Source organism: Chrysemys picta, chromosome 7 (genome assembly GCF_011386835.1).
Source record: "Chrysemys picta bellii isolate R12L10 chromosome 7, ASM1138683v2, whole genome shotgun sequence".
NCBI classification, from domain to species: domain Eukaryota; kingdom Metazoa; phylum Chordata; order Testudines; family Emydidae; genus Chrysemys; species Chrysemys picta.
The window spans coordinates 55170520-55182685 of NC_088797.1; the positions used below are offsets into that span (position 1 = coordinate 55170520).

At 44.0% G+C, this 12166-nt stretch overlaps 1 protein-coding gene across 27 annotated transcripts in view; it reads right to left on the reverse strand.

Moving 5' to 3' along the window:
• Positions 1 to 5803: 5803 nt before the first annotated feature.
• USP54 (ubiquitin specific peptidase 54) overlaps positions 5804 to 12166 on the reverse strand; it is a 236926-nt gene continuing 230563 nt past the window's right edge. For 18 of the 27 annotated variants that reach the window (XM_065553291.1, XM_065553290.1, XM_065553299.1 and 15 more), the window contains 3 exons: positions 10409 to 10546; positions 8377 to 8563; positions 5804 to 7253 (listed from right to left, as the gene is read on the reverse strand). In XM_065553291.1, coding sequence (XP_065409363.1) covers positions 6598 to 7253; positions 8377 to 8563; positions 10409 to 10546 — 981 coding nt within the window. In that variant the 3' untranslated portion in view covers positions 5804 to 6597. The remainder of the gene's footprint in view (positions 7254 to 8376; positions 8564 to 10408; positions 10547 to 12166) is intronic. The other 9 variants (XR_006174369.2, XR_010589458.1, XR_006174368.2 and 6 more) reach the window with 2 other exon arrangements.

Sequence of the window (12166 nt, forward strand, 5' to 3'; positions counted from 1 at the left end):
CCTTTACAAAAACTATGTTGATTCTTTCCCCAACAAATTATGTTAATCTATTTGTCTGATAATTCTGTTCTTTACTATAGTTTCAACCAGCTTGCTCGGTACTGAAGTTAGGCTTACTGATCTGTAATTGTTGGGATCGTCTCTGGAGCCTTTTTAAAAAATTGGCGTCACATTAGCTATCCTGCAGTCATCCGGTACACAAGCTGATTTAAATGATAGGTTACATACCAGAGTTAGTAGTTCTGCAATTTCACATTTGAGTTCCTTCAGAACTCTTGGGTGAATATCATCTGGTCCTGGTGAATTATTATTGTTTAATCTATCAATTTGTTGTAAAACCTCCTCTGATGACACCCCAATCTGGGACAGTTTCTCAGATTTGTCACCAAAAAAGAATGGCTCAGGTTTGGGAATCTTCCTCACATCCTCAACCGTGCAGACTGATGCAAAGAATTCATTTAGTTTCTCCGCAATGGCCTCATAATCCTTGAGTGCTCCTTTAGCATCTTGATTGTCCAGTGGCCCCACTGGTTGTTTAGCAGGCTTTGTGATTCTGACGTACGTTAAAAAATGTTTGCTATTACTATTTGAGTCTTTGGCTAGCTGTTCTTCACATTCTTTTTTGTCCTGCCTAATTATATTTTTACACTTCATTTGCCAGAGTTTATGCTCCTTTCTATTTTCTAAATCCTCACTAAAATTTAACTTCCACTTTTTAAAGGATGCCTTTTTGCCTCACTGCTTCTTTTACTTTGCTGTTTAGCCACGGTGGAATAGTTGAAATACCTTATTATTATTGATTTTTTAATTTTTATAGCCTCTCTAATCTCCCTGAGCATTTCATAGTCACTATCACCATCATGGTCAGGTGGGTGGTAGTATATCCCTACTGCTATATTCTTATTATTCAAGCATAGAGATTCTGTGGTACAGTTTGGTTCATTTAAGATTTTTACTTCATTTGATTCAGGGTGGAGTATGAGCCACAGTGAAGCCAATGAGAGACCACTAAGTAATCTGCAGGTGTCGATGCCCAACTCAAACATTTGATAACAATGTTCAAAGGATTTATACTCAATTGAAATTACGTCAATTGAATTACATTTCAAGTGATGTTAAGACGCTCAGATCATCAAACGGCATGACTTCCAAATAAAGCGTTTTAGGGAATTGAGTGTCACTTTAATAGAGGAAGCACTGCTTTCCCCCGTTAATTTATGTTATTAAATCCATTTCAGGTTCTTTGAGTGTGATTTAGATACACCAAGACACTGTTGGAATCCCTGTTTGTTCATTTCAGCTCTCTAGTTCAGGTTAATAAATTATCAATTTCCCAAAGAGTAATAAACATACATAATAGGTTTTTTCACCCAATTTTGAATTGAGGTGCCTTCGAGCATGACTGAGGAAGAATGAAGGGATATTTTCCATATGCAGATAAAACAAAACAATTTGGGCACTATAAATGCTAGTATGGTTCAGAAGCCGTTGCTCTTCATGGCTTTGAGACAATGCAGGAGTATTCCTCACTTTTGAGTTGACAGGAGGAAAAACATGAAACATACTTTTCCTTTTTATTTGCAAATACAGCATACTGTGAACCACTATTTGGAAAGCTGATCTTGGTCAACTAGTTTTGCTTGGCAGATTGTGTTTTTCGGACAGCTGAGCCTAAACTGTCTGAGCCAGAACCTGAGGTCTGGCTGAAGCACACAACAAAGGGTGGGGGTGTATGTGTGCAAAGGTGGTATAAAGTTCACCTTTTCGTTCACCTTCTCCTGGGGCTGCAGTAACTTCCTCTGGCTGCTAAAGGCACCAAGGGGCTGAAACCACAGCCATGGATTGGTCCCAACCCCATACCTATCCTCCATGAACTTATCTAGTTCTTTTCTGAACCCTGTTTTAGTGTTGGCCTTCAAAACATCCTCTGGCAAAGAGTTCCACAGGTTGACTGTGCATTGTGTGAAGAAATATTTCCTTTTGTTTGTTTTAAACCTGCAGCCTTTTAATTTCATTTGGTGACCCCTAATTCTTGTGTTATGAGACATAGTAAACATTTCCTTATCTACTTTCTCTACTCCAGTCATGATTTTATAGACCTCCATCGTATCCTATCTTAGTCTTCCCTTTTCCTAGATGAAAAGTCTCAGCCTTATTAATCTCTCCTCATATGGAAGCTGTTCCATACCCCTAAATCATTTTTGTTGCCCTTTTCTGTAGTTTTTCCAATATATTTTTTTTGAGATGGGGTGACCACATCCTGCACACAATATTCAAGATGTGGGCTTACCATGGTCTTATACAGAGGCAATATGATATTTTCTGTCTTCTTATCTATTCCTTTCTTAATGATTCCCAACATTCTGTTTGCTTTTTGACTGCTGCTGCACATTGAGTGGATGTTTTCAGAGAACTATCCACAATGCCAAGATCTCTTTCTTGAGTGGTAATGGCTAATTTAGACCCCATCATTTTATATGTATAGTTGGGATTATGTTTTCCAATGTGCATTTCTTTGGATTTACCCCATCCTCATCCCCAACAGCAGGTTAAGGGAGATTGGGGTAGGCATAGGCGCCAACTTTCCCCAACACGGTGGGTGCTCGCACCCTCCGGCCCCGCCCCAACTCCACCCTTTCCCCACTCCTGCCCCACCCCCATTCCAACCCCTTCCCCAAATCCCAGCCCCGGCCCTGCCTCTTCCCTGAGTGTGTTGCACTCCCCCTCCTCCCCCCAGCGTTTGCCAGGGGGGGAAAAGTAGGCACGCGGTGAGCCCAGGGGAGGAGGCGGAGGCAGAGCGGAGGTGGAGGTGAGCTGTGGCGGGGGGGCGGGGAGCTGACGGTGGGTGCTAAGCACCCACCAATTTTTCCCTGTGGGTGCTCCAGCCCCGGAGCACCCATGGAGTCAGCGCCTATGGGGGTAGGAGCCTCTCTGCTAGCTCTACACCACCACGAGATTCCCCTTGCACTGGAGTTATCCTCCCACAGAGGGATATGCCAGCCCTATAGCCAGAGTCTGCCAGCAGTGCAGCACAAGATGCTCAACCTGCACCAGAGGACCTGGCTTTTTATGTGTACAATGCATGACACTAATGATGAAATCCCAATCAAGTATTTGCTTAAGACAATGTTCAATGGATTTACAGATTAGTACAAAGTTCTCAGTGATGCTATTAAAACATACAGATCATTAAATTGGCATGATACCCAAATGAAGGGGCTGTTTTTTGTAAATGGATGTTAACAGAGGAGCATACTACAGAAAAATGTGAATGGCTACATGTGACACAACCTCCAAATGTAGTTATTTTTATCAGAGAGGCATTACAATGGCAAATATTTAGATACAAAAGAAAAAATAGATGACTCCCAAACTCTCAAGACAGCAGAAATATTGATAAATTTGACCTTTGTGTTTAGTATAATCCTGAGAAGAGAGAGATGGGAATGAAAATTAAGACATTAAACAAGAATAATGAAGATACTAGACTAAGCTAAACAAACAAGTAGCATTCTAGACACAATTAAAATGAAGCAGTAGAGGGCACTAAAGTGCAGTCTAGGCTTTCCAATGGTTGTTCGGGGGGGGGGGGGAATTGGCTTTAAAGTCCCACTCTTAATTCACACCTATTGTAACACACATCTGCCTTTGTTACAATATCTCCAACCCCTCAATAATTTGGCATGCAAGAAACTAGATATTCTGGATATCTCATGGGAAATGGCCAAATCCAGCCTCTTCAGGGCAAAACAGAGATCCTGAAGAAAATCCTTACCTCCAAGATGAAGAAACAAGTGTGACAGGATTCAGAGTGGTAGCCTTGTTAGTCTGTATCAGCAAAAAGAACAGGAGTACTTGTGGCCCCTTAGAGACTAACACATTTATTTGAGCATAAGCTTTCGTGGGCTAAAACCCACTTCATCGAGTGAGTGTTCCTAGGCTTAGTGAGCTATTACTGCCATTTGATACCCCACTCTTCACCTTTGACGGACCTCACAAAGACACAGCACTGAAGCAGCGGATAAGGCAGTGTGAGGAAATCTTTCTAAAGATCAGGAACATTTTGCGGTGGCCCAGAGATTTCTCGTTACCATTTATTCTGCAAACCAATGCATTGAGTGGGCCTAGGAGCTGTATCATCACAAAACATCCAAGGAATGGAGCACCCAATTCTTTATTTGAGCAGAAAATTCCAAAAGCGAGAGACAAAAGTCTCCCCCATAGAGAAAGAATGCTGGGCTATAAGGTGGGCTGTGATGACAGCAGGAGTCCTGTTTTATGTAATAATGGATCATACTCCGTTATTACAGTGGATGCAGGCAATGAAGGACACAAGGTGATACTCAGCGCTGGATCTCTGTGCTTCCCCAGTACTACAGCATGAGATTGCAGATTTCTTTTCCTGGGCAGGAGGAGATATTAGAATTTGTGATGTGAAGACAAAACCCCCAGGCCCATTCTGCCAGGGAAGGTATGTGACAGGATGCACCAGGCATTTGCTGCCTCCTGCTAGAGACCCTGCTGCCTTGGTGCACCCTGCCATAGGAAGTGTCCCTATAGAAAGAGAAAGGCAGTAATTTTTGGGCATCCCAGGTTACCCAGAAAGGCCTCCCTGGGTCAACCACTTATGGAATCAACAATACTTGGTCCTTCAATGGTTAGAAGGGCTAAGAGCAGGAAACAGCCAATATGAGCCCAGCAGGGCAAATTAAAAAAAAGGGCTGCTGCCTCTATGAAATGGCAGTTGCTGGGTGTAGCCAGAGAAGGAGGAAGGCTCTTCCCTCTACCCGAGTGGTTCTCAAACTTTCGTACTGGTTACCCCTTTCACATAGCAAACCTCTGAGTGCGACCCCCCCTTATCAATTATAAACATTTTTTATATATTTAACATTATAATAAATGCTGGAGGCAAAGCAGGGTTTGGGGTGGAGGCTGACAGCTCGTGACCCCCCCATGTAATAACCTCGTGACCCCCTGAGGGCTCCCGACCCCCAGTTTGAGAACCCCTGCTCTACTCCAACACAAAAATCCAGGCCTGGCCAGGGCCTGTTGCTGACCTCACTGTGCCAGCTTTTTGATTTCCTTTGTGTGAATGTAAGGCCTGGGCAGGCCATCCTGAATTAGCCATTGGTTGGACTATTGACAACTAGGTGAGCTCGCTCTATGAGACACCATCTGGCTCAGTTGAGCCAGTGACACAGACCGACCATTTCTAGATGACCCTTTTGTAGGAGACTAAAAAGAGCTTGACTATGTACAATACTAATGTGCACATATCCAACATTTTTCTCATCCAGACATCTCAAAATACTTTTCCAGAGAGGAAGGGTACCCCAATTTTACAGGGGAAAGTGAAGTGCAGAGGGGCGAAGCAACTAGTCCACAAAGCAAACAAGTGGAATTGGAAGGGTCAGGAACAGAATACTGCATTCCTGACTCAGTCCTCTGCTCTAATTACAAGTGCTTCTTTATAAATGATTTGTTAATAAATTACCATTATTAATTAACTACCTTTATGTCTGAGAGAGACAAGGTGAGTGAGGTAATCTCTTTTATTGGTGGAAGAGACAGGCTTTTGAGCTACACAGAGCTCTTCTTCAGGTCTGGAAAAAGATACTACCTCACTCATCTTGTGTGTCTCATATTTTGAGATCCCCAACACAGCTACAACAACACTGCAAGCAACTTTATATGTAGCTTTTATTATTCCAGTTAGAGTATTAAAAAAACACAAACCAGAGCTTTCAGACCAGTTGCTGAGTAAAACTAAATAAAAAAATGAAGATGATTCATACACAGGCAGTTAAATAGAACTATATCATAGATTTATTTGAAAAATACTTACAAAAGCAAGTATGTTTGACCCTAAAATAGCTAAACTTATTCTGTGTTTACATTGGTGTAATTAAGCGTGCAGCATTAACAGTCGTTCCTGTTTGAAGCATTGTTAGTTTGCTTGAAGGAAGTGGGGAAAAGTTCTGGTTTACTCTGGGGCAATGTCTCCCTCCCCCTTCACAGTAGCAACTACAGCTGTGGCCTGTACTTGAAGTCTCAGCACACTGAATGTTGGGTTTGCCTCACTTACCACCAGTCCTGCCATGTCCAGATTTGCTGGAACCTGGAAGGTGGATCAGTTTTTCCCCCAGTAGAGAACACAAGAGGGAGGTGAAGAAAACAAATGGAAAATAGCATATTGATTTTGTATGCAATGAATTTAGCAGAACTACGTTTCATGCTTGAGTCCTTTTTGTTAATGGTACATCTTTCTTGAAAATAAACGTGCACCTGTGAGCTTATCCACAGCCAGTGCCCCTTATACCTATTATTGACTATAGCGCTTACTGCCGAGAGGAGCTGGGATCGGAATAGCCAAGAGCTCCCCCCACAGACAGCAATTCAGCAATACAGGAAAAGAAATACAGTGCAATTAGTTTCCACATACCATATAGCTACATTTTAAGACAAGACTAGCAGAGCTACTGACTGAAGAGTTAGCTGCCTTGTTATTAACTGCACCTCAGCAACAGCTACAGTTCAGACAGTCTGCTCACAAAGGGGTTTGATCAATGCTGGGAACACATTGAGTGGAACAAGACCTCACCAGCCACTATTCTGCAGGGTGGCAGCAGCAGCTGCTGCTGCTCGGGCCATCATCCTTTGGTGCACCTCAGAAGCAGAAGAAAAAGTCCCATCCACCACGTGCACTGGCAATGTTCTCCGTCCACCAGGCTGAGGGGTAAAGCTGTTCTGACGCCAGTCTTCTTCTGGGGGCATATCTACTCTCCTTGGTCCAGGGGCCTTAGTACACGGGGGAGGCACCGGGCAACCGTGAGAGGCACCAGGGTCCCAAGAAAGCCCCTGTAGTACTCTGAAGGTACTGTAGTCTGTGCTAGGACGTGGCCTGCAATTGATGGCATAGGACTCATGCATTTGGTGTCGGGAGGACTGCTGAAGGAAGCTTTCCTCTAACCCCTTGTCTGGCTGGGCAGTGTATCCCAACTGCAATGTTCGTTTGTCTGGCAGTGTTGCTGTTTGTCTGGCAGTGTGGTTCATCTGCAGCCATTGGCCAGAGATCCTTGATGTTCCACCTCCCATATGCTGGTCAACAAGAGGCCCCTGACCTTGGGAAGAAGAGCATTTCTGTGCGCAAGGGAGATTCCTGTAGCTCAGTGCCATACCTGGGTGGTCTTCACCTCGGAAAGTTTCACCCCGGTCAGGCACAACCAGAAGTTTCTGGACGTTCTTCTGATCTCCTGTGGGGAGCAGTGGGGAGAGTTCAGTCAGTTATATTTTAATTTATTTTCCTCTCAAAACCTCTTTAACTGTGGCCCACAGCTGATATGAACGGGTAAACTGAAGCAACCCTATACCAGGGCACTTACTGACCTACGATTCAGAATGAGTAAAAGCTAAGCAGCACACTCCTTGCATTCACTTTCCTTCTGCAATTCAACCCACCCCCAGAAAAGAGTTCCAACCTGTCTTTCTGCAGGTGCTGTCATACGCACTAATGGGATACCAGATTTCCTAAATAGTCAGCACTTTTTGTAATATGTTCAATGTCACCTGAGAAGGAGCCCAACAAGAAAATTAAAGACATATGTTCTAGGGGTTTCTGGATAACTTTCATGGTGGCCTCTCATGCAGGAATTTGTAGCACCAACAGGGATTGTAATTCCAACAGATCTCTCACACACGTGATTTTTGAGGGAATACAGTACTAATAACCAGCTCCTCCTCAGGCAGTCACTTCACACCCCTCCCACAAACACAGTTAAGTACAAAAAAAAAATGGGTGGACCTTTGGGTCATCTCTGAGGAATGTGTGCCTCATTTATAGCTTCAGTTCTTGTAATGTTAAAAACAGTATAATATAGCTAATGACCTAATAGGAATGGTGTGTTATAAAACATAAGAATGGCCATACTGGGTCAGACCAAAGGTCCATCTAGCCAGTAAACTGTCTTCCGACAGTGGCCAATGCCAGGTGCCCCAGAGGATGCTATAGATGCTATATAAATTAGTAAAAAGAGTTCCATTGGGTTATGCCAGACACTTTTGTTGGCCGGGTACCTCCTTCTGTGTATATGTTATGAAAATATTACCATAACTATTTAATTAACAGCCATACCTCTAACATAAAGACTGTCCCTTTATGTTATATCCATATAGCACAGCATCATTAAAGCAGTGTAGAAGGGACAGTAAAGAAAAAAAAAGCAATTTATCCTTCCAAATTTCTGAAGGGATTCAGGCAGTTGATAAAACCATCACTATGGCAGACAAGATCCAAAGACCTGTACTTCAGCAACAGCAGGGAAAGAATCACATACAGCATTTCTGATCATGCAGGAGGGTGAAGCATCCTGTGATTACCTGATGATCTACGTGCTTTGCCCACCATGCTAGGCATCAGTACATCATGGGACAGGTTCTGCCTCTGGGTTGGGTAGTGGCGGGGATCAAAGGGTAACACAGAAGGATCGTGGGGAAAAGGGAGGGAAGTGGAGCTGGAAGAACGGTGCGTGGTTTCCTTTGGCATTTTCCTCACATTTGATGCTTCCTTTTGACAAAATGAGAAAGGAAAGAAATCACAAATGATAATTAAACACAAAGCTGGGTTCAATCAAGCAAACATGGTGGGGATCCAGGAAGGAGAGAGGGATGAGTCACCAGAACAAGTACATGAATCTGTCTATGAAAGAGAAAGAAATGCAAGGTAACAAAACCCATCCCAGAAAGGCTCTTTGGTAACCAAACAGCTAAGAAAAAATCCCAACATATCTGCTCAGAAAAAAACCACCATCATACTCACATCTCAGAATAGTAGTAATCTTGTGCAAGAAAAAAAAATCAATCTGCTCTTTCCAAATCACCTTTTGAAGGACTGGGCCACACATGCCAGGAAAATGTACACTGCTGAAGCCTTTCCCTTGCTAAACACGCTTTACTAAGAGCTAAACAGTGATGTAGGGCAGTGGTCTCCAAACTTTTTTGATCACGCACCCCTATTAGTAAAAAATTTTTGAGCACAACTTTCTGATATGGTAGTGGAGTTTGAGCTTTTGCATCAATGCAAGATTGGGATAAGGCCCTACCTACAAATGAGAGTTGTACTGGTTTAATTAAATTGATTTGAAAAGAAATTTTAATTAAACTTGTACAACTTATGTGATTGGACAAGGCCTAAAGCTAAAACTTGAGTCATGTTATAGCATTCACCTTGCTTAACCCTGAGTTTGCAACTCAGCCTCTCCCATTCTTATTCTGCTGCTTTCAAACAAAGCTAATGCTTTTAGCTTTCCTTTGAAGAAGTCTAAACATGGCTAGAGAAAAATCAGAACAAAACCAATACATCACATTACTGCGTACTCTTAAAGTTTCCCCTCCTCAAAGAAATCACCCAGCTAAACACTAACAGCAATCTGTTCCTGCTTTTCTCAGACTTACAGTTCAATAAAAATCCCTGCTTTTCAATTAAATGAATTTGGGGGAACTCTGAAAGGGGACCATTATTTGGTGCAATTAGACCCAGCAACAGTCTTCATTCCATTAATAACCATGTTGACCAAGGGAAAATACTTTCCCTGCCCTTTGAGCAGGAGGGTCAGCAAGCCAACACCCACCTCACCTTACATCCAGTTCCAGCAGAATTTGTTCAGAAATGAAATATAGACAGGCATGGTTTAAAAAAGTTAAACAAGAAATGGTGTTAGAGTAACTGAACTTTACTTAATCAGATGAAAGGACACAATCAACTTGAAAAAAAACCTTAACTTCTCCCTGAAAATACTGTACATTTTTCAAGTTTCAGATTTGTTACACCTAACCTGAGAGTACTAACAAAGATGATGGAGAAGAACAGTTTCTCTCTGTTTTTAACTTGTTTACTTTGTGCAGCACTTTGTGTATAACCACTATTTCTTGAGGAAGGTATGCCTTATAAACACTAACAAGGAAGCAAAAATTTCCTTATATATACTGTTAAAGAATTCTTTTGTTAAATCACAGCCCATGTTGTTATGGGGGCTCTATTAAAAACTGGAATTTTTAAGTTAATCAATATTGAAATAGATAAACTTCAGATTGACTGTGTCCCTTAACCAGGGTTAGCCCTGTTAGCATACATACACAAGCTTTGCTTGGCACAATTCTAGGTGTGGTGACTCTAAAAGCAGATAACTTGATTGCTGTAAAATAAAAGCTGACCTCCATCCAACAGAGAAAAAAGGGAATGATTCACTGGAACCAATGTTCATCCTTCTGAACTGGTATCAATGCTGTTCAATTGCGCGCCTTTTCTGTTTACTACTTGTAGTGAAGTTGATGAGGGAAAGTAGGAGGAAAAGTAGCCCCCAACTCTATCCCAAGCAGTCATCTCTGCAATGCTGAGGTTCATTTTACTTACAAAACTATGAGAGGAGACCAGAGTCTCTTCCCTGTTTGTGATGACTGTCCCACTGAGACTGCGAGCAATGCGACGGAAATTCTCTGCACTGTACATCTCCTCTTCTGGCTCCCTGCTATGGCTTCTGGCATATGCAACCTGCAGACAACGTTACCACATTCAGAAAGATCTCTCCAGGGAAAACTGCATTGCACAATGATTCAGGAGAAGAAGTTGATAGGAATAGATGGATTTAGTGAAATACATTAATCCTTCCTTTTCTTATTCCTGGGGAAATTCTGCGCCATTGTGTGTGTGCAAAATTAATGCCCCCCACAGATTTCTTTGCTTCCCCGCAGAAAAATGACTTTCTGACAGGGAAGCTGCAAGAGCAGTTGTGCACCATTCCCTAGCAGTGCAGGTACATTGTTTCAGGCACCTATAGCAGCTGGCAGAGAGGTAAATCACCGTGGGGCTGGAGACACCCCAGCCAGTGGCTCCTACCCTGAGTTGGGATCAGCTACTAGTCCCAGCTGGGCTGGAGGCAGGAAAGGACTGGACTTCCTCTTCCCCTGCAAGGAGTGACTGGGGCTGTGTCAGACCCACCCCCAGAAACCTCCCCCAGCTGCAGGAAGCTCAGCATCCTCCCCTGCTTCCTCCCCCATTGCTCCTGAGCTGTGGGGGGAGGGGTCACTGTATGGGGGGCTGCTCCACCATCCATCCAGCCTCCGTGCATCCGGACCTCCCATGCTCAGACACCCCTGCCAAGCCTCACTCATACATCCAGAACCCCCCTAGTCCTCCATACCTGAAGCTCACCCCACTGAACCTCAACTCCTGCAGCTGGAGCCCCCCTGCAATCAGACTCCCTGCGTCCAGATGCCCACCCCTGCACCGAGCTCCCTGCACTCAAACCCCACCATGATGCCCCACCCTCTGCGCCACCCTGAGCCCCCACATCCAGGCCCCCCATGCCACTGACCTCCAACTAGCTGCACCCAGACACCCACCCCCACCAAGCCCCACTCTCCGAGCACCCAAACCCCCCGCACTGAGACCCCCACATCCAGACCCCTCCGCTGAGCCCCAACCACCTTCACCTGGAAGCTCCTGCAGAGTCCCATTGCTCCTGCACCTGGAACCCCTCCAAAGAGCCTCTGTGCATCCAGATCCCCCCACACCTAGACCCCCCCATTGAGCTGCCTGCACCCAGATTGTCCCACACAGAATCTTCTCACCCCACACCTGGATTCCCCCATACTGAGACCATCCACATTTGGATCCTGCCTGGTTGAGCCTGCCTGCCACACACCTGGTGCACCGGGGCAGGCCTAGGCTTTGTGCTGTGTCAGGGTTGGGTGCAGCCTCACCGCTGAGTCTGTGTCCTGGGGGTGGGGAGCTGCAGGATGATTTCCCACATTCGTGCAGCCAGTAGCCTGTGCTCCCCACTGCCATGCTGGAGCCTCTGCATTTATTTATTGACAAATAAAACTTGCAGAATTTAAAAATATTGTACACAGAATTTTTATTTTTTTGGTGCAGAATGCCCTCAGCCTCAGGAGTATTTTCTGAAGTCTCTCATTCAAGTCTAACCCAAGAGCATAAAGCAATTGAGTCTGTTAGAGTCTCATTAATAAAAATAGTATTCTCACAATCAGTTTTTTCACCTTATTATGTACATTGGCAGACACGTTTAAGTGAGATTCTATGTCTTATAATTTCTTAAAGACAGGATTTAAAGCCTTAATGGGATGAGTCTACCCAAGGGACTGCTTGCTG